The 27,787-nt window shown below is 40.0% G+C and overlaps 1 protein-coding gene across 4 annotated transcripts; it reads left to right on the plus strand.

Moving 5' to 3' along the window:
- Positions 1 to 205: 205 nt before the first annotated feature.
- LOC139465740 (innexin unc-9-like) lies at positions 206 to 27,787 on the plus strand. Of its 4 annotated transcripts, none has more exons than XM_071247578.1 (2): positions 206 to 250; positions 25,944 to 27,787. In XM_071247578.1, the coding sequence occupies exons 1-2, from the start codon at positions 246 to 248 to the stop codon at positions 27,088 to 27,090; spliced, it is 1,152 nt and encodes a 383-aa protein (XP_071103679.1). In that variant the 5' UTR covers positions 206 to 245; the 3' UTR covers positions 27,091 to 27,787. The 4 variants fall into 4 exon arrangements, with proteins under 4 accessions (XP_071103679.1, XP_071103677.1, XP_071103676.1 ...); XM_071247576.1 differs by lacking the exon at positions 25,944 to 27,787 and adding an exon at positions 8,857 to 10,009 and having other exon boundaries at positions 217 to 250; XM_071247575.1 differs by lacking the exon at positions 25,944 to 27,787 and adding an exon at positions 17,438 to 19,964 and having other exon boundaries at positions 225 to 250.

Raw genomic sequence — 27,787 nt, forward strand, 5'->3', positions numbered from 1 at the left:
CAAGTTGGGGAAACATATCATGTTCCTGGTTTTACTTATTGACTGTTGGACTTGTATGACAGGTTTACCTTCAAATGAGTTGTCAATTTCCATATAAAAACATTGCGTTTTAGCCCCACGTGATGCGCCTGAATAGAGGGGAATTCCCTTCAATGCTAAAAATAACCATACGCAAACATTGAACGCAAGCCTCTGACTGGCTTTATTGCTCTGAGACCGTGAAACCGACAGCGGGCAGCTTAAACATGTCGTAAGTTGATTTCTGAACTTTTTCTGACTTACATTGACTTTTGTCATACTTGTTAAATTCTTTTGCATATTTGATATAAAGTAAATGGCGGAGGAACCCGTTTTGGATCATGTTCAGTAGACAAAGAGCGTTTCCTCATATTGCACGGGATAAATGGTATTCATTGCTTGTTATGTGAGAACGTGAATGCATGCTTGGATGTCTAGGCCCCGCTTAGCCCATAGGCACGCGCCTTATCGCTCAACGCGTCTTAATATTAAAGAAAACGTAATGCGATCGCCATATGACATTGGTACATAATTATTTGTTCCTTTTTATTTGCATTTTCATGAACTTTGTTAAACGCAAGTATCTGCATGATAATAGTTTGATTATTTTCTTTCATTGATGTTAAACCTAGGCATCGTGAAATTGACAACGTGAAATGTACTTCCACATACGTGACATAATTCATTTTATGCAATTCGACCGAGTGTAACATCCGTTTGGATGCATGCGCTGGCATTTTGTAAAAATGCTGGTATTCATTACGTTTGCTATTTCCGTACTTCATGAATAGCACATCTGCCCATGCGCAAAACACACAAAAAACTAATACCAAAACGTGATTAATGTAGTTTCTATTCTTTCTCATAAATCTACTTTCGTGACAGTATTTGTAGAACCATTGTACCACTATACAAACTATCCCTATTCCTACCATTCTCTATTAACGAAATTAATTTGAATGCTTATGTTAATAAATCATGTTTATATTAAAACCTCGCACTGATATAACTAATTACATGTACAAGCACAAAATCGATTTAGGGTTCTACGTTTCCTCCCGATGTTTTTTAATTTACATCTAAGAACTTTTTCACCGATGCACAGTCCTTATGTGGAATTACTCTTTGATATATGCTCTGAAGATGTTCCCAACGTATGCCAAAGGTCTCGATAAATAACGAATCATGGGACTCGTCTCATGAATGAAAAAACGACACCCTCTACAAAAAACTCTTTAACATCTGGAACCGTTCTTTTCCTGTTCGTTTCTGAAATTCAGACTCTGTTCCTTCCCCCCTCTCATACAAGCTGTTAATAATTTAGCGTAATCTTTCAACACACACATGTGCTATTCTCTTTACAACTTCTAACGTTTGTTAGCGAACATGTTACCATCCACACGACAAATAACAACGCTGACAGGCAAGAAAGATATTATCTTTACAACTACTCAACATTTAGTTGTCTTACCGAAGATGAGACTGGCGATGGGAAATACTCGCAAGGTGTAGAAAAAGACATCGATGCTTGAAATAATGCACAGATTAAGTTACGTGTTGCAGATGAAAATGCAATTGTCTGTTTTCCCACAATACATGTACACCTGGTTGAAGTCGCTGAAAAAGAGCAACACACTCAAAACACTGATATAACGATCAAAGTAGAATAACCTGATGAGTTGATTTGTTTACGTATGGGTAACACGATACCCTTCAAGGCATAGTTCAATGTTAAGTGTAAATTGAAGAGGTTCGTAAAGGAATATACTTTTAGCAATAGTTCGAATACACAATGGGAGAAATATTTTATAAACGTTATAAATTACTTGAATAAATTAAAAATGAGTTGGATTATGTGTCCTTTCCAGAGCTCAAATAGGACGTGTTTCAAACACATATAAATGTTTTACCACCGTTATAAGGAAGTAGAAATTAATACGCCGAGAACAAATCGACAGAACCGGTTTATGAGAATATGCGAATAGGCGTATGTAGTATGGCTTTAGGATAGACAAAGAGATAGATAGATGAAATTACACTGGAATTAGGTTGGACAGTCAACCGCCCTATTGTCTGGTTAAATGGGTCGAACTAGACCCACGTGTACAAAGCGAGTTTAGCCCTAAGACTATCATAACTCACATTTTTTAACACAGACCTCTACACTTACAGTCGACTTCGTACTAGTGCTACGCTTTCTAAACGTCTTTGTTTTGAGTTCGTTATGAGTCATAACTTGACCTATTTCACGCTACCACGTGATCATATGGCATGTGTTTAACAAATATTAGAGGGATAAAGCGAAAGCAAATCAAAATCATATGAAACTATTACGGTTCTAAATATACCATTCAAATACTGCCTGACTAAAAACATTTCAGTGGGCGTGTCTTTGACGCTTAAGCGTTAACGTTGCGTAAACAAAAAACACTCGTCTCTCGGAACCGAGTACGCCCTCACAAAGACGGAAGTTTTATCGTATTTTTTGAAATCTCATATTTCTGCTCATCTGTCCCGATCGCTGGAATCTGCCGTCAGGGGTCAGCACTCGGCACGTGCGCTAAGCCAGCTGTTGCGTATGTTGCGCGACAGTGATAATAAACCACAACAGTTATCTCCCTTTGTTCGCACATGTGCCTTTATTCCACGCCATTAAACAAGGCGTATTTTGTAATATGTTTTGAATAAGAGAAATGTAACAAATCTTCTGTAGCAACTCTCATACTCGGGAAATGGGAGTATCTAGGGAATTAAAATAAGCGACATGGCGTCTTTGAAGTGCTTATTTGAGCCTCGCACCATCACGTACAACATGTCCGTATCTGGTTTCAAGAGAAATGTCACTCTTCTCTGTGCATGACCATATTCTTCAAGCGCGCGAGCCTGATTCACTATCTCCAAGCGTTTGGCGAGTCTGCGCGTGTTATCGCTTCAAAACATTCCAGTCTCAATGTTTACCCGAACTCTGCGACAAAGCTTGAATCCGAGAATACAAGAGCCCTGGTTTATAGGAAACAACCGGGACCAACCCCAATGCATGGAGAGATGTTTATGTCTTGGATACACATGGGGTTGGAATTGCAATGAGGCAAATGATTGAAAGTAAAAGGAAGAATTTGCTACAATGATGATGATGATGATGATGATGATGATGATGACCTTTATCAGTCTGACCTTCAGACGGAATGTTTCTCCAAAGTGTTACTTAACGTTTAAGTTACATTGATATCAAATTGATATATGATTGCCTCAGCTCTATCTGGGCGTGCGTTATGGTAAGCGAGTGTAGGCGTATCCTGCTGCTATGCAATATGCGCTCCCTGTTATCAAAAAGCTCTCGAGCCGTCCACCGTCCACTTTGTCTGCCGTTGCTAGGCTTGATCTGGTGGTGTACAGGAGATCCATTTGTCTCTGTATATAGTTTTCTCTTATTGTTGGGGTTCGTAGTTCCTTGGTAGATGAAGTGTGTTCAGTGATGAGCTTTATACGATATAGCCTGGTGTCGACATGTTACTACCCACAGCTACCAAAATAACACTGCTGCTACTACTACCTTCAGCTACTACTACAACTACTAAACTACTACTGCTGCTTCTACTACTACTAATTCTGCTACTACTACTACTACTGCTACTACTACTACAACCACTACCACTACCACTACCGTCACAACTACTGCTATTGCCACTACTATTAAATTCCACTACAACCACGTCCGTCAATTATTACTACTACATTACTACTACTACCGTCACGTCTGAGCTACTACTACTACTACTACTACTACTACCACCACCACCACCACCACCACTACTACTACTGCCGCTACTACGACTACTACTACGACGATGACGACCACTACTTCTACACTACTACCAGAACTACTACTTTGACTTCTACAACAGCGACGATTACTACTACCACCACCACCAACAACACCACTACCACTACTACTACTACTACTACTACTACTACCGTCACTGCTATTACTTCTATTTCTATTACTACTACTACCACCACCACTACTACTACTACTACTACTACTACTACTACTACTACTACTACTACTACTACTACTACTACTACTACTACTACTACTACCGTCACTGTCACTGCTATTACTTCTTTTTCTACTACCACCACCACCACCACCACTACTACTACTACTACTACTACTACCGTCACCGTCACTGCTATTACTTCTATTTCTATTACTACTACTACTACTACTACTACTACTACTACTACTACTACCGTCACTGTCACTGCTATTACTTCTTTTTCTACTACCACCACCACCACCACCACTACTACTACTACTACTACTACTACCGTCACTGTCACTGCTATTACTTCTATTTCTATTACTACTACTACTACTACTACTACTACCGTCACTGTCACTGCTTTTACTTCTATTTCTATTATTGCTACTACTACTTCTTTTACACTACTTGCACTTCCTCTATTCGTCCAACAACGGGCAAATTTATGCCTTCTATGTTCGTTGGTGTGACGCCATGTTACACCATGACGACTACCACGGTAGTCAACCCCTAATATAACGAACACGAAGGAATCCAGAGAAGACCAACTATAATCGTCCCTATAGATACAGCCGTTACTCATTATCTCCGAGGGTTTACATTTACGGACAGTCACACTGCTATCTGATATTTGTGAGTCTTCATTATGCAATGTCGCTTCACGCCAAAATCAACATGTAGAACGGTTCCAATTAGCGCCGTTCCCGATATTGTCAATTCCCCTTGGCATGCCGCAATACCTTCATTCTGGCACAGAGAAGTATAAAATGATATGCGTGTATCTATATTGGAACAAACCTATACTTTCACGAGAGGGTGCACAGACAACGGCTACCATTGCCAAAAAGTCTTTGTAATGATGCGAGAAAGGTTGTCTCCAAGAACACAGACCGTGACTCTGTCTTACATATACATGATATCTCGCAATCTGTAGCGTCATTGTCTCACTATATCTCCCTCAAACCCTCATTATCTGGAACTCTATATCTCACTATATCGCCCACACACTCCCTTTATCTGGGTTTTCGTTGTCTCACTATATCGCCCTCAAACCCTCATTATCTGGAACTCTATATCTCACTATATCGCCCTCAAACCCTCATTATCTGGAACTCTATATCTCACTATATCGCCCACAAACTCCCTTTACCTGGGTTTTCGTTGTCTCACTATATCGCCCTCAAACCCTCATTATCTGGAACTCTATATCTTACTATATCGCCCTCAAACCCTCATTATCTGGAACTCTATATCTCACTATATCGCCCACAAACTCCCTTTATCTGGGTTTTCGTTGTCTCACTATATCGCCCACAAACCCTCGTTATTCGAAACTCTATATCTCACTATATCGCCCACGAACTCCCTTTATCTGGGTTTTCGTTGTCTCACTATATCGCCCACAAACCCTCGTTATCTGGATCTCCATTATCACATTGTTTTGCCGAAAAACCTGGAACTCCAATATCTTAACATATCTCCCACAATTTCCCTTTATTTGTAACTTCATTATCTCAATATATCGCCACAAACCCTCATTATCAGGAACTCCATATCTCACAATATAGCCCGTAAACTCCCTTTATCTGGGTTTTCATTATCTCAATACTAGTATATCGCCACAAAGCCTCGTTATCTGGAACTCTATATCTCAATAAATCGCCCAAGAGCTCTCTTTATCTGCATCTTCATTATCACACTGTTTCGCAGAAAAACCTTCGTGATCTGGAACTCAATTATCTCAACACATCTCATATATGCCCTCGTTATCTGGATCTTCATTCTGGATTTCCATTATCTCAATAAATCGCCCACAAACCCTCGTTATCTGGAATTCCATATCTCACTATATCGCCCATAAACTCTCCTTTATCTGGGTTTTCGTTATCTCAAAAAATCGCCAAAATCCCTCCGGAACTCCAAACAAAGCTCACAAACCCTCTTTATTCTTATCTCCATTATCTCAATATATCTACCTCAAACCCTCTTTATCTGGAACTCCATATATATATACATTATTTTCACATATGGTCTAAGATGAGCATACCTTATACATAACTCCATGTCTCGAAAAATCGAAATAATATATTCCTCTTGTGTCGAACTGTTGATAACTCGATATATAATCCACTGTGTGTATAACTTCGGTTTCTGAAGTGTGGCTCAACTATCGTTTGGGATGTTATGATAATAAAAAAGCGACAAACCCTATCGATAATCATAATAAATATCTGCTAAAAGCAGTGTCCGTTGTAGGATTTTAAGTGCATCATGTTTAGGAATCATTATCAAATAGTGATACTAGATGTTCGAGAAACAGCGAGCGTATCCTGTCCCACTGATGGCACCTATCACAAACACATGCAAAGAGAAATAAAAATAGGAAATTTGCATCAGACATCATTTTGTGATTGCTGCGTCAGAATTAGATCTGTCCTCAACATGCCCCCTACTGTGAACATTATGGAAGCTTTACAAAGGCCTTGTGACAAGAATGTTGTAAAAATGATGAAACAACTTTTGAGCAAGAGTAGTATGATGCTCTTTGAAATCTTCGGGAAAAGAGCATACTCGATGGTACCTCAAAAGTTGTTAAATGTAAACGCCAAAGTCGTTCTTTTGTATCTCCGTCGGTAAACGGAAACACAGCAAGTGAGTTGAAACTATATTCTTTGTTATGTATTGACGTATCTGTCATAACGGGTTTGACGAGTATTAGTCACGCCCATTGTTGTCACTATGCGTTTTTTCGATAGGTTGTTATGATGGCATAGGGAAAATTGTAAATAAGTAATTGTCATTCATAGACTTGTATTAAAACGCCCACAGAGATTTGACATGGCCGGAAAACTTTCGCTTCGTTTTTTTCTTAGAACGATTGCACAGAAACATAACCTCATATTCCAAGCTTCTATTATACAGGAATAAGGTTTACGTTTTCTTTGGCACTGTTCCAGGTACTACAATTAAAAAACATGTTTCTTTTTAAACTTATTTTTGTATCTGATGATGAAATGTTTCATGTATAATACAGTCTTAAGGGTCACTTACCACCTGGCTTCCCCAGGAAAGACACTCTCGACATGTTTTGGCATGTTACAAACACCCCTCTCAGTAAGACTATACTTCCCACCCTAGACGTTGTCATTTATTCTGAGCCGTTGTAATATGTGTCCCGTGTGCATCTGAGAGATTACAAGGTGTGCCCCGTGTGCATCTGTGACATTATTATATATGCATCTGAGACATTGTTATGTATGCTTATGAGACATTGTTATGTATGCATCTGAGACATTGTTATGTAAGCATCTGAGACAATGTTATGTATGGATCTTAGACAATGTTATGTATGCTTATGAGACATCGTCATGTATGCATCTTAGACAGTGTCATGTATGCATCAGAAACAGTGCTATGTATGCATGAGAAACATTGTCATGTATGCTTCTGAGACATTGTTATGTATGCATCTGAGACATTGTAAAGTATGCATCTGAGACAGTGTCATGTATTCATCAGAAACAGTGCTTTGTGTGCATCAGAAAAAGGGTCGTGTATGCATCTGAGACATTGTCATGTATGCACCTGAGATAGTGTCATGTATGCATCTGAGACATTGTTATGTATGCATCAGAAACAGTGTCATGTATACATTAGAGACATTGTTATGTATGCATCTGAGACATTGTTATGTATGCATCAGAAACATTGTTATGTATGCATCTGAGACATTGTACGGTATGGTCTGTGTGCATTTGAATATTGTAATATGTCCCCACATGCATCTGAGACATTGTTACGCGTGCCCCGTGCACACGCGAGACGATGTTATGTGCAGACAAGGAAAATTTGTAAAAGATTTAACTCAAATTTGCCACGACAACCAACTGATCAAGCATTCAGCACACAGAGGTCTCGTGTCTTTTTCACAGTACTTCCAAAAAATAAACATTTTATCATTTTCAATATGTACCTATGCACATTGAATGAGTTGTGCAGTTAAAAATGAAGGGCAATATTGTTTTTGATGATGAAATCTACTTTCTTCATAACCAACATAAAACAGCGAGTATTCGTAAACGAATTACGGAATATCTGTCTTTCGGGATTGAATCATGTAAATCATTCGCCAATTGCTCGATATGTACGTCATTTATCCAGTCGGTCAGACCATTCTTTGCTCTTCATAGTTATTCTAGAAATACAAAAAGCGTGCACGTCGCATTTTCAGCGCAATAACGTGTAACGCGACGATAAACCCGATTTCACCTCACCTCACCGCACCTTAGACAGCTTTAATACAAGAATGGCTGGCAGATTCACAATGTTATGTTCAAAACCGATTGAGTGTGATTTTGCGCCGCTTTCAGCAATATTCCAAAATTATCACGGCGGGGTACACCAAAAATTGGGCTTTTACTAATATGGGGAATCAAACCTTTGGTGTGTCTTGACCACAAGACTACCCTCCTTACCCGTACCCCGTCAAAAGGGGGCACGGATGGCCCAGTCGTCTAAGGCGCCGCGATTCGCTGTGCAGAGTTGGGCACGCAAGAAACCTATGAATGTGGGTTCAAATCCCGGTTCGCCCCGAGTATGTTTCTAGGTTTGTCGGCACCATACCCGTGTTCGTGGGTTTCACAGAAGTAGTAATCGTCTGAGACCTGCATTACTTCGGGCTTTCCTCCCACATTAAGCTGACACGCCGTGATATAACTGGAATACTGTTAAAAGCGGCGTTAAACCCAACTCACTCACTCTCAATCATTCACTTTCTTTTGATTATTATTAGGTTGAATCTTGGGTTCCTACTCCTCCCTAAGTCATTACAACCGTTCCCTCCTTATTCCGATGACGACATCATGGATCGACTCTACCACAGATGGACTGTGTTTCTGCTGTCCTTGTTGGCCGTTGTGGTGCTTTTTGCAAGTTATGTGGGCGATCCAATCCATTGCTGGTGTCCTGCAGAGTTCACAGACTCCCACTGTAACTACACTGAAACCCTCTGCTGGATCGATAATACATACTTCGTAGCAGAAAACGATTACGCTCCAATTGACATTTCTGCAAGAGAACGTTCGGAAATAAAGTACTACCAATGGGTACCAATCATTTTAATCTTTATGGCGTTCTGTTTCAAACTCCCAAATGTCATCTGGAAGACACTGAATGGAAAGGGTGGGATAAACCTGGATAAAATGATTCGTGTCTGTTGCGACGTCCCTTTCGGAGAGGAGCGAGAAAAGCGTGTTGAAATAATTGGAAATTTCTTATCCATTTGGCTGACCAGATCCCGGAAGACCTTAAAAGGACCTGTTCACAGCATCATTGAAAAGGTGTCAGCTTGTTGCTGTTTCTGTGTAGGAAGTGGACATGGAACGGATTTAGCCGGCCTGTATCTCTCAACCAAACTTTGTTACCTGGCGGTGTCCATAGGCATGTTTGTCTTGCTGAACAAATTCCTTGCAATGGATTACACTTTGTATGGAGCAGAGCTGATGTCCCATCTTATACAAAATCGTGAAATACGCGAATCTCCACGCTTTCCCCGAGTTACATTGTGCGATTTTGAGATACGACAACTTCAAAATATCCAACGATATACGGTACAATGTGTCTTGTCTGTAAATTTGTACAACGAGAAAATCTTTGCTTTTTTATGGTTCTGGTTTATCCTGGTGATCATATTAGGGATTTATGGTTATTGTACATGGTTTAGAAACATAATTGTGCCATCCTGCAGAAAGGAATATGTAACAAAATACCTTCAGTGCAATGACAAAGATCATAAGACAAACGCAAAAGAAATAAAGTTTATACGAGACTATCTTGCTACAGATGGTGTGTTCGCCTTGAGAATGCTTGAGTACAACACCAGTGAGATGGTTGTGATGGACGTTGTGAAATCTCTGTGGGGGAAGTTTCAAGGTGTTATAGACTAACCTTGCTACTTCTGGTGCATGTTGTCTTTGTGTGACATCAGTTTGTGAAGACAGCAATACATCACCCATACGTTAACTAGTACACACTGAGCGCCCTAGTGTCTCAAATTTGAAGTAAAACTTTGCCAGAGAGGATATTCAATAGCAACTTTTGGGCAATTCTCCCTTAATAGGAATCGCTCAACGGACTCACTTATGATTATGGAAAGTGTTTTGTCATTTTTATTTATAATTAATAATCTGGTGAAATACTCACGGACTATGGGATTATCTTGTGAGACAATGAAGATCATTATTTGTCTACGAAAATGCAAATGAATCTACTTTGAGACAATACTGATCCAGGTTTGCAGTTTCGCAGTCACCTGACAGTTCTGCGTTTATCATTTTTGTGGATGACATAATTCTAAGAGTTAACTATTATGTGCCAAATGGTGAGACAATTCTGGGTATACTTTGGAATGGTCATTTTATATATCTTATGAAAAAACTTAAGTGCTCATATTTTCACCATTTTGTCGAGAGGGAATTATTGGCGTACAGAAAATGGATCAAAGCAAATAATAGATAGATCTGTTTATTTTCCCGTATATCGTTATTACATTGTTATTACCCCAGTGGATCAGTGTGCACTCGATTTTCATTCTCAGTTCCCCGGGAGTACAAGGTTAAGAAGAATCCACACTTTTTATCAAGCCTTAAGCGCATATAATAAATATCCGAATACGAGCCGATTATTTTATGTGAAAATGACTAGATCAATCAATTCATTATTCATTCCGACCTATGACACAAAAGGTTAGAACGAGTGCCGTAAGCTCTTACCTTTTTATATTTTGTCAAGACGGTTACTTTTATGGTAACCGTTACAAGTAGAATTCGAGGTGTCAGGCCAACATCAAGTTTTCTTATAACTTCTGTGGTGAAAAGTTCAAATATATCCAACAACATTAATTAACCATCATGAATATTTTGAAGGATATTTTTTGTCCTGAAGACTGATCACACAATTCAATAACAATAACCCCAGAAATATTCTTTATTCAATCATTTGTTCAGTGTATATTAATGACACCAGGCCTTATAATGATACCAAAAAATCACAGCAGTCAAGAGAGAGCTTGTTGTAACTTGGTTATGTTTAAAGGAATTGAAATCCATTGAGATTTAAGTTTCTACATAGATGACTTTTTCAATGATTCAAACTAAATTTATCAATACATACTATTCGGATTGCGGAAAGAAGATGTGTACCTCATGTATTTTCAACATATTTTTTAAACTGAAAACGAAACCTGAAGTTCACCCACATACTTAGAAAGGTACACTTTTGTTCAGCGGTTATAATGTTTCTTATTTGCCTGCATAACCACTGACACATGGTAACATCACACGTGTGGCTTTTCAAGGGTTATGACAATGTTAAAAACAAGTTTGAACACGAGTCGGCCAAGGCCAATATCATGTACACCACCACTGACGTAGGTTAGCGTCTTACCGGAATACAATGTCTCAAGGGACAATGGCACGAATGTATCTCACAATACAACAGGAACAATGTTTCCCAAAGATTTAATCCCAAACGAGTCCTAAATATGTCAATATGATATGTACGATATTTGTGTCTACAAGCTGTCTCTTGAAGACCTTTTTCATTATTCATGTTACATTATTCGGTACAAGAAGTCATCATGAAAGATCATTTCACGTTCTTACTCTTAGTATGCTATTGTGCAGGGAGATTCTAAGGTATTCTGCAGCGGCGTATTCTGAATCGATTTATTTTGATTATTACTAGGTTCGAGTTGGGTCTCATCACCCTCCCCAATATCGAGGTGTTCCCCGTTTACTCTGATGATGACATCACAGACCGGCTATACCACAGATGGACGGTGATTCTATTGGTTTTGTTGTCCATTATTGTGATGCTTGTCAACTTCGTGGGGGACCCTATCCGCTGTTGGTGTCCTGCAGAGTTCACAGATTCCCATTGCAACTACACCGAAGCATTCTGCTGGATCAAAAATACGTATTTCGTCCCAAAAGATGACTACCTACCGGAAAAGGTTCCTGAAAGAGAAGATTTGGAGATAAAATACTACCAATGGGTTTCTATCATATTGCTTTTCCTTGCACTTTGTTTCAAAGCTCCAAATATGTTTTGGAGGATGCTGAATACTAGAGGCGGAATCAATCTGGAGAAGACAGTTCACTATTGCAATACCAATCAGATTGGAGCTCAGAGGGAGGAATGTGTCCAGATTGTTGGAAAGTTTCTTGACCGTTGGTTGATGACCTCAAAACGAGCTCACTATGGACTGGTGCATACCCTCATTGAAAAGATATCCACCTGTATTTGTTTCTGTCTCGGACGACGGAATGGCACATATTTAGCAGGACTGTATTTATGTATCAAATTTAGCTACTTGTTTGTATCCATTGGCATATTATTGTTGCTGAACAAGTTCCTGGCAATGGAGTACATGTTCTACGGAGTAGAACTGATAGATAATCTCGTTAAAAACAAGGAAATGCGCGAATCCCCTCTTTTTCCTAGAGTCACGTTGTGTGATTTTCAAATACGACGTCTGCAAAATATTCAGCGATACACGATACAGTGCGTTTTAGCAATTAACCTATACAATGAGAAAATATTTGCTTTTCTTTGGTTTTGGTTAGTTATTATCACCTTCATTGGACTCTACAGTTACTTTATATGGATTAAAAGGTTAATGCTTCCTTCGAGAAGGATTGGTTTTGTTAGAAAATATTTGCACCATATCGACAAGAAGCTAACTAAAAACCACGCAAAGGGTAAATTTATAAGAGATTATCTTGCCACGGATGGTGTATTTGTGCTGAGGATGCTGGAGTACAACACTAGTGAGATGATGGTGGTGGATGTAGTGAAGGCTCTCTGGGACAGGTTCGGGGAAGGTGTCTTGGTCTAATGTTGGAGATCTTGGGTTGATGTTTGTGGTTACGTGTCCTTCTCTTTCAAAAGGATTTTTTAAAACGCCAGCGTGTTTATTACTGTATTGACGTGGTCAATTGTTGTAAAGACATTTTTTTTATAGGTTAAAATGAATGTTGCAATTGGCCTTGTTTGTTCAAGTGGACCCTTGACGTGCCTGTGTATACTTGTGACGTGTGTTCATTTGGTATCAGGGGGCACAGGTGGCCCAGGTGGCCCAGTCGTCTAAGGCGCCGCGATTCGCTGTGCAGAGTTGTGTCACTATGATTGTGGGTTTGAATCTCGGTTCGCCCCGATTATGTTTCTATGTTTGCCAGCACCATACCCGTGTTCGTGGATTTCACCGAAGTGGTAAACGTCTAGGACCTGCATCACTTCAGGCTTTCCTCCCACATTAAGCTGACACGCCGTGATATAACTGGAATACTGTTAAAAGCGGCGATAAACCTAACTCACTCACTCACTCACTTGGTATCATCACTAGTTTTGTGTGTTTGTTTGTTGTTTAACGCAGCACTCAGCAAAACTCCAGCTATGTGACGGCGGTCTGTAAATAATCGAGTCCAGACCAGACAAACCAGTGATTGACACTATGCGCATCGATCCACACAATTGGGATACGATAACATGCATCAACCAAGTCAGCGAGCATGACCACCCGATCCGTTACTCTCCTCTGACGATAAGCATAGTCGCCTTTTACGGCAAGCATGGGTTGCTGAAGACAAGGGGCATTGTACCCCGGATCTTCACAGGTCTCATCACTAGTTCATACTTTTTAGTTATTCACAAACACAATCATTATATTGTGTGAATCGTACGACTCTGCAAGGAAGGAACAGTGTTTAGTCGCTTTTATTACTAAGAATCATGCAGATGTACCTCCATATAACGTTGATATAAGAATGGTTTTATGGTGTTAATTTAAATGTATGTAATAGGGCTTGTGTTCAGGAATTCGAACAAGATATTGACTAAGATATCTGCCAGAGTTTAGTTTGTTGACTCTTATAGGAATTAGGAATAGGAAATTACGTAAATATAGATGTTGAATTTGTTTACATAAGGTTTCTGTGCTACATTCATGTTTATTTGCTCTAGATCCATGGCATATTACAAATGAATACTTCGCAGAAATGATAAACTAATCACGTGAACGCCATGAATCAACACCTGATGCAATGTATCGGAGTACACATTCTAGTTGGATATATTTTTGTTTCAGTTAGCTTAATCAGAAGTGTAGAATTACTATTGTAACGCTTCAGTGTGTCTCGGTAAAGATGCACACTAATGTGTCAGTTGCGATATGCATGTAGATATTTGATATTCATTGATGTAATGAATAAATCCTACATTAAGTGTTAAACTAGAGTATCTGTATTTAATCAAAGTTTATTGTAGAATGCAGCTGTTCGAGTGCAGGCTGTTATAAAACATGATTTTGTATCTCACTAGGCACAAAATACAACAGCTTATTCTAATTACGGAAACTGTGATAAATATTCAAATAAGATGCATGATTTTTTTAAAGGTAAAAGTAGCATTACCCAAAGTCACGCTCGTAAAAGTCGTAGTAGGTTCATGTCTTGTTTCATTTTTTTCTGGAATATGTAATCATCTTTACATGTAGATGTAATGTTACTTTACAAATACTTGTCATGTTGTTTCTCATACTTTACACATCTATTAGTTCTTTTTCGTATTGTACATGTTAGGGGATGTCGTTTCACATAGTGGACAGACGAGGCCCAATAATATTTAAACCCATAATGTCTCAGTCGAACATTTGAAGATTATAATATTATTGTTTAGGTAATGTTTATATTTGCTGTGATATTTTATTGCTTTAAAGATGGTTTATTGTTGTTTAACTATTCGTTGCATTCCTAGAATGTTATTCTTTTGCTGACCAAGATTTACTTGACGTGTTTCTCACTAACACTATAAAACATTCCTGTATTGTGAGTTACAAAATAAATTATGACGTCCATGTATTTTGTTGTGTCTCGGTCTTTGTGTGTTTGTCAAGGAATGTGATTACTACGAATGTCACCTTAGAAGATGTGTATCAAAAATATAAGAGATGCCACATAAAATTAAAACTGGTGTAACCTTGTGTGTTGAGATGTTTTGCTTCGAGTTTCACATCAACAGTCCGTTTACGACAATCAAAACTGAACCTTACCATTGACTGACAATATATTCTGCCAGTTACACACAACGTGCAGAGAGATGGAGATAACGAAGATAACGTGTGTTGCGAACCATCTGACCACAATGCCATGTAAATGATCAAGTGGTCGTGAATGACAAAAGTATTTAGGGGGGCACGGATGGCCCAGTCGTCTAAGGCGCCGCGAATCGCTGTGCAGAATTGCGTCTCTTGGGCACGCCAGAAACCTATGATTGTGGGTTCGAATCCCCGTTCGCCCCGATTATGTTTCTAGGTTTGTCAGCATGATACCCTTGCTCGTGGGTTTCACCGAAGTGGTAAACGTCTGAGACCTGCATCACTTCAGGCTTTCCTCCCACATTAAGCTGACACGCCGTGATATAACTGTAATACTGTTAAAAGCGGTGTTAAACCCAACTCACACACACAAAAGTATTTATATTCAGGGTGAATGTATGAATGAGTTGTGCTTAAATTATCGCGTCATATTCGGCGTGTTGTTTATTTTCTACCCGAAAAGATTTGATCAACCAATTGATCATGGCAGATTTGCAGAAAGTTAATGTTAATTAACGTTTATAAAAGGAAATACTCAACAGCGAAGTTTGCACGATATTAATTCATAAACAACATGTGCAGAACATAATTACCACATAAATCTTAACTAGTTTTAATGGCAGAACTAGTTCTTATGTAAATTGCAGTCTGGATATTTAAAGTTTGCTAATATAGAGCTTGGTTATATACTCAATACCAAGGCACACCAATGTGAATACGTCAGAAGTAACTGTTTAATTGGCATTCTAGTAGTTGGTGAGTAAATCACAAAACATTAAGCTGTATATTTTCTGACGTAACAAATGTTACTCTGTACAGATTTCTCAGGTGTTTTTTTAAAATTAAAAATATGTGTTTAAAGCAAAATATATTTTGAACTAATAATATCGAAAATGAGAAGCAGACTCAACACAAATATGATTTTATTTAATATATCCTACTGATAGTGTTCTGATAGAGAAATTGTTTTCCTAAAAAATAAGCGAATAGTATGGTTTAGTAAGTAACAACATTTTGCCATTTTCTGCAGAAAGACCGATTGTGAGATTACTGAGTGTTCACCGGAGATGCGCCATTAAGTCATATGCTATATATTATGTATTGTAAGGCTTATATTCTCAAGGGGCGGTCGGGTAGCCTAGTGGTTAAAGCGTTCGCTCGTCATGCCGAACACCCGGGTTCGATTCCCGACATTGGTACAATGTGTGAGGCCCATTTCTGGTGTCCCCCGCCGTGATATTGCTGGAATATTGCTAAAAGCGGCGTAAAACCATACTCACTCACTCTTTTTCATGAGGTGGCTGTCAAATGGAGTAAGATCGGGACTGATCAAATTTACCAAAGTATTGGATAGTGTGAGAACTCGTCATGGTTGGGCGTATGTGATTTTAACAAATGGGGTGAATAGTAGACAAATAGACAAGACGTTGACCTTGGGACCTGGCTGTAGGATGCGATCAAGCGACTATTTAATACAATTTGGCTAAGAGACGGAACTTTCCACAACGGCACGTGGCGCCTAAGACATCTTTGTCATGCGTAATACCGCTAGATAGAGGGAGAGACCCGTGAAGATCCGGGATAGAATAGGTCTTCAGCAACCCATGCTTGCTGTAAAGTGCGACTATGCTTGTCGTAAGAGGCGACTAACGGGATCGGGTGGTCAGGCTCGCTGACTTGGTTGATGCATGTTATCGATCCCAATTGCGTTGATCGATGGTCATGATATTAATCACTGGATTGTCTGGTCCATACTCGATTATTTACGGACCGCCGTTATATAGCTGGAATGTTGCTGAGTGCGGCGTTAAACAACACACAAACAAACGGATAGAGGGAGAGAATGGTAACATCTGAAAAGATGAATCATGATGCTGAGCATAGAATAACCCGCTTAAGAAAATTAATGCTATTTTATATTTCATATTTTGAGCATAGTGTACTGTCACAAAATTTGAACGGGGCTAGAAAATATCCACACTGAGTATTGAACATGATAGACAAATCACTAACAGTCATCTGTAGACGATGGTAATGTTGGAGATTTAGCGAACGTTTTTTTTCTGGATTGGCCTCTGCACTCGAAAAATGCCCAAGTTGGGGAAAATACAAAAGCAACAATGTTATTTATTTCCTTGCATCAGTAATAGTTCACCTGGCTGTAACCAGTATTGACATAGAACAGAATGCATGATGAATCTTCTATTTTGATTATTATTAGGTTTGGTAACATCGACCCCCCTTCTATCCGTGTAACACCTCCGAACTCCGACGACGACATCGCCGATCGTCTCCACCACAGATGGACGGTGATGTTGCTGGCATTGTTGTCTTTGTTGGTCATATATCAGGGATATGTTGGCGATCCAATCCATTGTTGGTGCCCCGCTCAGTTCTCCGATTCCCACTGCAACTACACCGAGGCTCTGTGCTGGATCCAAGAGACATACTTCGTACCAACTGATGAAAGTCTCCCCACAGAGGATGGCAATAAAAACGCTAAAATTAAGTACTACCCATGGGTGCCCGTGATTCTACTCTTTCTGGCCCTCAGCTACAAAGCTCCAAATATCATTTGGAAAATGTTGAAGACGGCGAGCGGAGTGAACCTTTATAAGATGATCAGCCATTGCAATGACTGCCAGATTGGCAAGGAAAGGGAATGCGCGATTGAAGATGTGGGAGACTTCTTAGATCGGTGGTTGACGAATTCAAAAAGAGCAACTTACGGAACAGTTCATGCTGTCATTGTAAAGACATCTGCTTGCTTTTGTTTTTGTCTTGGGAAACGGACTGGAACATACTTAGCAGGCCTGTATCTGGGTGTTAAGATCTGCTATCTGGCAGTGTCTATCAGCATGATATTATTATTGAACAAATTTCTTGCCATCAAATATACATTTTACGGATATGAAGTTTTAGAAAACATTGTCGCTAACAGAGAACTCCCTGAATCACCGCGATTTCCCACAGTGATATTGTGCGAGTTCGATATTCGACAAATGCAAAATCTTCAACGGTACACCGTACAATGCGTGCTGTCTGTGAACTTGTACAATGAAAAGATATTTGCCTTTTTGTGGTTCTGGTTTGTGCTGATGATGATGTTAGGCCTCTACAGCTACATCATGTGGCTCAAGAAGATCATCATCCCGTCAATGAGGCGTGACTTTGTGAATAAATATCTGGGCTACATCGATAAAGATCTTCTTAAGGAGGAGAATTCGAAAGTCGTGGAAAAATTTACCCGTGATTATCTCTCAACGGACGGTGTATTTGCCCTCAGGATGATTGAATATAATACAAGTGTAGTGGTTGTTATGGATCTCATGAAGTGTCTCTGGAACAAATCAAAGAGATCAATCGAGGCGTAGCAATATTAATACAATACTCGATATGTTATAGATATATGGAGACATTGTTCCAAATGTACATGCTGGTTGGAACATTATACTGCCATAGGAGTACCGAAATGTCTGATTTCAGGAACCGTGACAAAACGTACGAGCAGACATGTTTTCATGACGGATCAAACCATGGCAGAGATAGGTTCATGATAGAAATAGTTAAGTTCAGGACAGTTCATAGATAACAGATAATATTACTCGAAATTGCTTCCGTTAAGAGGTTTTCTATCAAAGTTTTATTTTCATATCTAACAGTAGTTTAACCAAACATACCACGCACATCCCATTGGCAGTTCCCATTTTAACACTAGCGACGTATTTTGATTGCTATCGGATGTCATGCATCAAATATCTGAATGTTGCCATACAGTGGGACTTGCCATATTCGGGGGCCAGGCCAGTGCAAATTGACCTTGTAACATATTTGATTCAAATCAGTCAAACACTAAAATAGTTATCTGCCATGACCAATTTGATGATGGGATATCACTCTAGCAGTTAATTATGATGTCGGTTACCCACAGAATATGCCAACATTCCCACTTGACACTTATTACAACGTCAAGGCATTGATTGAAAATGGGTTCCAGACTGTGGAACACATCCCTGTAAATTCGTTAATTCCTGTTCAAATGAAAACCGATACAAGGTGGCAAGGCGTGTCTCCTCATACAACCGTTCTATGCATGATAACGTTTCGGGTAATACGTCAACCGTTTGGTAGCTCTATATACGTTTCACACTTCGTACATTCCTTATCATGACGATGCTGACGTCACTGTCGTGAGATCTCCGTGTATGTTATATCGTCTACTTCTCAGAAAAAAAGTTCAATTAATTGGCCATCGCATGACCCGACGTCATCAATATATTATGACTGTGATATTCTTAGGATTGTATGTGGCATATTTCAATATTGCTGTTGTTTTAAAGAATGTGATATCATATTCGTCTGTTTGATTTTTAAGGCACGGCATTTCGCGGTGCAAAGTTGCGTCCTTTGGACATGCCAGGACATCTATGAGCGTGGGTTCAAATCCCAGATTCGCCCTGATTATATTCTTTGGTTTATCAGCGCCATACCCATGCTCTCAAATCTTACCAAATTGGTAAACATCTTAGGCCTGAAGAATTTCGACGTGATATAACTGAAATACTGTTGGAAGTAGCGTGAAAACGAATTCACTCACTGATTTCTAATGTACTACATTCCATTACCTCACACATGACCATTTTCTTTTTTTAAATACTACTACTTTGTGGTCCCCATATTTGTATTGGTATAGCGAATCGCTGAGAGGTAGCAAGTTGTCGTTTTGGATATCTTTAGATTTACTTTTGTTTCATGGATGATCTTTTATATTCAGGTTTTGTATAATTTTATGAATAAAATAGTTCATACAATGACTCGTTATTGTTCATAAAAGCGTGTTCCAGTAATGTAATCCCCATGTTATAATGAAACCTATAATGGATCACTGAAGTCCAGTGATGACGCCGGGTGTTCCCGAGAATTCGAGGTAGTTCATACAGCATAGCCAGGATAAAACATACGTCACATTTGGAGTAACGCCAAGCCGATCAACCGACCTTCGTTGTACAAGGGATGAAAAAAAGTAAAAAATAAAATGGTCATATATGTATGCATTGTGCCACAACTCTAACTCTTATTGAGCACATCTATATATAGTATCGTAAACAAGCGCCATTGTGAATTTGTTTATACTTTACTTGAATAGTCTCGTGGTTTCTATATGTGAAACAGCGGTAAGCAACTTCAACGTATCTTTGTACAGGTATACATGAAACTCTCTTTAAAGTTAATATAGTGCTAATTGCGGCGTAAAACTTTACTCATTCACTCCCTCAAAGCTGATCACCCATCCCAATGTTTGAGATAATTCTTACCTGAAGAAAGGATACATGATCAAATGGTACAGATACTACACCTTTTTGTGCGACTAAATATGCTGCTATGCTCGCCCCATCGAAATTATGATATCAAATACTTTGCAATAAAATTATTGTTTTAGCAGCCACCTTTTATATGCGGGAAATAGGATCCTAATTACAAATAATAAAAAAACCTTTCCATAATCATAAAAATTCCATGTACGATTCTGACCACATCATAAGCATGTGTTTATAAATCAATACCAAACAGGCTACTAAAACAAACTTTACTGTACTTAATAAAATAAAGGAATCAGATAAGGTAACTATTTGGTTTTGGCCATAAGCCGTTACCTTTGGGTGAGTACGGCCCGTACACAAGTGTGTTTCGTCACACTATACGCAGGCAGTTAGGGTCTCTCTACTAAGGTGAGGTGAGGTGAAATGGGGTTTAACGTCACGTCCAAGATTATTGCACTTATATAGCATGTACGTGTGTGTTTTTTGGGGCTGCTTGTACTAGTCCGGACTGATGCCGATTTATAGTGCTAGCTCACTGAGATACCATGCCGCAGTTTAACATGAATACCCCACTCAGACACAGTATACTGACTCCGAGCCGACAAGTCCTTGTTTTAGCCCCTTAATGCCGAGCACCAGACAGGGTAACAACAAGTACCATCTTTTAACGTCTTTTGGTATGACGCCGCCGGGTGATCGAACCCCGGACCTTCCGCTCTCCGGGCGGACGCTCCACCACTAGACCACGGAGGCGGTCCTCTCTACCAAGAGTTTGACATACAGAAGCGGCATGTTTGGCCCTGTGATGACGTAGTCTGTTTTCTGTATCACCAGTGAAAGTCGCCAAAAACCTTAACTGTGGCTCATCATTGATCTTTACTTAATTTAGACCAGATCAAGGACTCATCAGCTTCTCTCCCGGGACAACGTCAGTCAACTTTACTGTAATGTCAGTGTGGCAGTTGATACGTGCTAAGAAATAGGTATTGGAACTATTACAGAATGCTTCTTTAATGAAGAGCTACATTATGGCAACCGTCGTGACCGTTCCTATGTGTTCTCAAATATCATGTAAAGCCAGTGTATTATATGCAGTACATTGCGTGCTAAACTAAGGCCCATTAAAATAAACAAGTTAAAACTGAAAGCAAAAACCCATACAGCGTTTGACAACCTGTGAGTCAGCGCCATACTCAAGGTCGTCTTTCATGTCAACAAGCTGGGAGTAGCTGTAACTCTGCACGTAATAAAGATGTCAACAGAATCTCAAACAGAATCCTACGTATATGTGAACAAAATCGTGCAAAAGATGAACTAGCGCATTCATTCACGATAGTGAGTGAGTGAGTATGGTTTTACGCCGCTTTTAGAAATCTTCCAGCAATATCACGGCGGGGGACACCAGAATTGGGCTTCACACATTGTACCCATGTCGGGAATCGAACCAGGGTCTTCGGCGTGACGAACGAACGCTTTAACCACTAGGCTACCAGACCGCCCCCACTCACGATACTGATGAGTTATTCCAAACACCGGGTGTCCGTGTAACGGGTTATCAAGCCGTGTCCTACTGGTAACACAAGTTCCGTCCGGGTGTTGTTCTGGTAGATACATCTGACATGTAAGTTTGTGATATTGTGTGTAAGATTGTGAAGACACCGACTTCGTGGCGTAGCGGATAGAGCGCTTGCCCGGAGATCGAAAGTTCAGTGGTTCGATCCCCTAGCCGCGTCAAGCCAAAAGAGGTTATATAATGGTATTCGTTGATCCCCTGCCTGGCGCTCGGCATAAAGGGGATAAAACAAGGACTGGTCGGCTTGGAGTCAGTGTAATGCGTCTGTGGGGAGTATCCATGTTAAACTGTGAAATAGTATCTCAGTGGGTAATAACCGACATAAGTCCGCACTCGTATAAGCAGACACACAAACGTGTGATTGCATGATTGTATGAGTACATATCCATCAATGGGACGCCATTTCACTTCACCTTAGCCACATAACATAAACACGTCAAAACAAAATGGAAGCATAAAATTCACAAATCCATCCTACGAATCCATCCGCCCTGATTATATTCTTTGGTTTATCAGCGCCATACCCATGCTCTCAAATTTTACCAAATTGGTAAACATCTTAGGCCTGAAGAATTTCGACGTGATATAACTGAAATACTGTTGGAAGTAGCGTGAAAACGAATTCACTCACTGATTTCTAATATACTACATTCCATTACCTCACAAATGACCATTTTCTTTTTTTAAATACTACTACTTTGTGGTCCCCATATTTGTATTGGTATAGCGAATCGCTGAGAGGTAGCAAGTTGTCGTTTTGGATATCTTTAGATTTACTTTTGTTTCATGGATGATCTTTTATATTCAGGTTTTGTATAATTTTATGAATAAAATAGTTCATACAATGACTCGTTATTGTTCATAAAAGCGTGTTCCAGTAATGTAGTCCCCATATTATAATGAAACCTATAATGGATCACTGAAGTCCAGTGATGACACCGGGTGTTCCCGAGAATTCGAGGTAGTTCATACAGCATAGCCAGGATAAAAATATATTAATAAACATACGTCGGATTTGGAGTAACGCCAAGCCGATCAACCGACCTTGGTTGTACAAGGGATGAAAAAAAGTAATAAATAAAATGGTAATATATGTATGCATTGTGCCACAACAATAACTCTTCTTGAGCACATCTATATATAGTATCGTAAACAAGCGTCATTGTGAATTTGTTTATACTTTACTTGAATAGTCTCGTGGTTTCTATATGTGAAACAGCGGTAAACAACTTCAACGTATCTTTGTACAGGTATACATGAAACTCTCTTTAAAGTTAATATAGTGCTAATTGCGGCGTAAAACTTTACTCATTCACTCCCTCAAAGCTGATCACCCATCCCAATGTTTGAGATAATTCTTACCTGAAGAAAGGATACATGGTCAAATGGTACAGTTACTACACCTTTTTGTGTGCGACTACATATGCTGCTATGCTCGCCCCATCGAAATTATGATATCAAATACTTTGCAATAAAATTATTGTTTTAGAACCACCTTTTATATGCGGGAAATAGGATTCTAATTACAAATAATAAAATAACCTTTCCATAATCATAAAAATTCCATGTACGATTCTGACCACATCATAATCATGTGTTTATAAATCAATACCAAACAGGCTACTAAAACAAACTTTACTGTACTTAATAAAATAAAGGAATCAGATAAGGTAATTATTTGGTTTTGGCCATAAGCCGTTTCCTTTGGGTGAGTACGGCCCGCTAACAAGTGTGTTTCGTCACACTATACGCAGGCAGTTAGGGTCTCTCTACTAAGGTGAGGTGAGGTGAAATGGGGTTTAACGTCACGTCCAAGATTATTGCACTTAAATAGCATGTACGTGTGTGTTTTTGGGGGCTGCTTGTACTAGTCCGGACTGATGCCGATTTATAGTGCTAGCTCACTGAGATACCATGCCGCAGTTTAACATGAATACCCCACTCAGACACAGTATACTGACTCCGAGCCGACAAGTCCTTGTTTTAGCCCCTTAATGCCGAGCACCAGACAGGGTAACAACAAGTACCATCTTTTAACGTCTTTTGGTATGACGCCGCCGGGTGATCGAACCCCGGACCTTCCGCTCTCCGGGTGGACGCTCCACCACTAGACCACGGAGGCGGTCCTCTCTACCAAGAGTTTGACATACAGAAGCGGCATGTTTGGCCCTGTGATGACGTAGTCTGTTTTCTGTATCACCAGTGAAAGTCGCCAAAAACCTTAACTGTGGCTCATCATTGATCTTTACTAAATTTAGACCAGATCAAGGACTCATCAGCTTCTCTCCCGGGACAACGTCAGTCAACTTTACTGTGATGTCAGTGTGGCAGTTGATACGTGCTAAGAAATAGGTATTGGAACTATTACAGAATGCTTCTTTAATGAAGAGCTACATTATGGCAACCGTCATGACCGTTCCTATGTGTTCTCAAATATCATGTAAAGCCAGTGTATTATATGCAGTACATTGCATGCTAAACTAAGGCCCATTAAAATAAACAAGTTAAAACTGAAAGCAAAAATCCATACAGCGTTTGACAACCTGTGAGTCAGCGCCATACTCAAGGTCGTCTTTCATGTCAACAAGCTGGGAGTAGCTGTAACTCTGCACGTAATAAAGATGTCAACAGAATCTCAAACAGAATCCTACGTATATGTGAACAAAATCGTGCAAAAGATGAACTAGCGCATTCATTCACGATAGTGAGTGAGTGAGTATGGTTTTACGCCGCTTTTAGAAATCTTCCAGCAATATCACGGCGGGGGACACCAGAATTGGGCTTCACACATTGTACCCATGTCGGGAATCGAACCCGGGTCTTCGGCGTGACGAACGAACGCTTTAACCACTAGGCTACCAGACCGCCCCCACTCACGATACTGATGAGTTATTCCAAACACCGGGTGTCCGTGTAACGGGTTATCAAGCCGTGTCCTACTGGCAACACAAGTTCCGTCCGGGTGTTGTTCTGGTAGATACATCTGACATGTAAGTTTGTGATATTGTGTGTAAGATTGTGAAGACACCGACTTCGTGGCGTAGCGGATAGAGCGCTTGCCCGGAGATCGAAAGTTCAGTGGTTCGATCCCCTAGCCGCGTCAAGCCAAAAGAGGTTATATAATGGTATTCGTTGATCCCCTGCCTGGCGCTCGGCATAAAGGGGATAAAACAAGGACTGGTCGGCTTGGAGTCAGTGTAATGCGTATGTGGGGAGTATCCATGTTAAACTGTGAAATAGTATCTCAGTGGGTTACAACGGACATAAGTCCGCACTCGTATAAGCAGACACACAAACGTGTGATTGCATGATTGTATGAGTACATATCCATCAATGGGACACCATTTCACTTCACCTTAGCCACATAACATAAACACGTCAAAACAAAATGGAAGCATCAAATTCACAAATCCATCCTACGAATCAGCACCATCGTGGTCATCAGAACAACCTGAGAATTTCATCTCCTGTAAATATAACTCCTCACAATATAAATACTTACAAAGCTCAAACAGAATCATAAATACATTTCTAAAGTTGACTGCCATGCTGAGCTCTTGTAACTACCAACAATGACACCAGGTGTCTGTGTAACAGGTCATTCAGCCCTGTTCTGCTGACAACGCAAGTCAAGTCTGGGCTGCTGCACAGTCGGTCCAAGGTATCCAGTATATTTAAAGTAGGATTTGCTCAAGGAGCAATATCTAATTTGATATATCTGACATATAAGTTCGTCATATGTTAAAGTCCTATGATATATTTATCCTAATACACATTTTCATTGTCCATTGGACCTACACTTTAAAACCAATATAATATTTTTCTCTTTCCAGATACGTTGTTGGAGCCGACCTTCCGTTACGGCTATTTCCTCCTCATTCCGACGACGACATCTCCGACCGCCTTCACCACAGATGGACGGTACTGATTTTGGCCATCATGGCCATTGTTGTCGGCGTGACCGAATACGTGGGTGACCCGATCCATTGTTGGTGTCCTGCAGAGTTCACCGACTCCCACTGCAACTACACCGAGGCCATATGCTGGATAAAAGACACCTACTACATCCCCCAGACCGACTACGTACCCACAGATATACATCAACGGGAGGAGAAGGAAATCAAATATTACCAATGGGTTCCAATCATCTTGCTCTTCTTGGCTCTGTGTTTCAAGGCCCCGAACCTCTTCTGGAAGATGCTGAACACGAAGAGCGGTGTGAACCTTGAGAAGATGATCGCCCTCTGTGATGACTGCCAATTTGGATCTGAACGTGAACATCATATCGAAGTTGTAGGACATGTCATAGATCGCTGGTTGAGGGCATCAAAGAGGGCAACCTACGGCATCCTGCATGTCATCATTGAAAAACTCTCCGCATGCTGCTGTTTCTGTCTTGGAAGGCGAACCGGAACATACTTAGCTGGACTCTACCTTGGAATCAAGATCTGCTACATGCTTGTTTCCGTTGGTATGTTGTTCTTACTGAACAAGTTCCTTGCGATGGATTATTGGGTGTATGGAGCGGAGGTGATCGATCACCTGTTGACGAACAAGGAACTACGGGAATCGCCAAGATTCCCCAGGGTGACATTGTGCGACTTCGAAATTCGTCAAATGCAAAACATTCAACGCTATACTGTACAGTGCGTGCTGTCCATCAATCTGTTCAACGAAAAGATCTTTGCCTTTCTGTGGTTCTGGTTTGTCATCATGATTTTCTTCGGCGTCTACAGCTACATCATGTGGCTCAAAAACGTCATCATCCCATCAAAGCGGATCTCCTATGTACACAAATACCTATGCAGCATTGATCGTAAGTTGCAGAAATCTCATGCTGAGGGTAAGTTCACGCGAGATTACCTTGCCACGGATGGAGTGTTTGCGCTGAGAATGTTGGAGTACAACACGAATGAGATGGTTGTGTTGGACATCATGAAGTTCTTATGGGGCAAATTCGGAGAGAGCGTCGTCGTCTAATTGTTGTTTGGGTTGTGGAACTGATGTTGTTTGGAGATCTTTCACCGGTGCTTACGAATTGTTCTCTTGAAGCATTTTTTCTCATTCATTTAATAAAACTCCCGAATCTGTTTAAAAGCCAGACATGTTTATACCCATCCCCTAAGTCAATACACATCAAACATCCGTTATTAGCGTTGTATTACATAATGTGTGTGATATGGCTTCTTTATTGCACAGAGAAATCTGATGTGTGGCATCCCACTTTCCAGGGGTTACGCGCACGCACGCATGCATGCATGCACGCACGCACTCACTCACTCACACACATCCATGCACACACATGCATACTCACAAACATGCATACTCACACTCAAATATATATATCTCATGCACAATATAGTAATAATAATAATTAAATAAGTGGAGTATGATTGAACACAGTTTTAATTGGCTATCCTTTTCAACTCGTACCACGTACGAGTCTCATTACAACTCCCATAACTGTGAGTGAGTGAGTTAAATTTTACATCGCAGCGGCAATTGTCCCATAACTGAATAACGGACATGAAGTAGTAACATATAGTTACGTGAATGTAGTTCTTACCATATATATATACCATATATAAACAATATATTCCCAAATTCACACACTACACACACACGCACGCACACGCACGCACGCACGCACACACACACACACACATTTTTTCTTTAA

The sequence above is a fragment of the Haliotis cracherodii genome, unplaced genomic scaffold (assembly GCF_022045235.1).
Source record: "Haliotis cracherodii isolate W230 unplaced genomic scaffold, xgHalCrac1.p SCAF_18, whole genome shotgun sequence".
NCBI lineage: Eukaryota > Metazoa > Mollusca > Gastropoda > Lepetellida > Haliotidae > Haliotis > Haliotis cracherodii.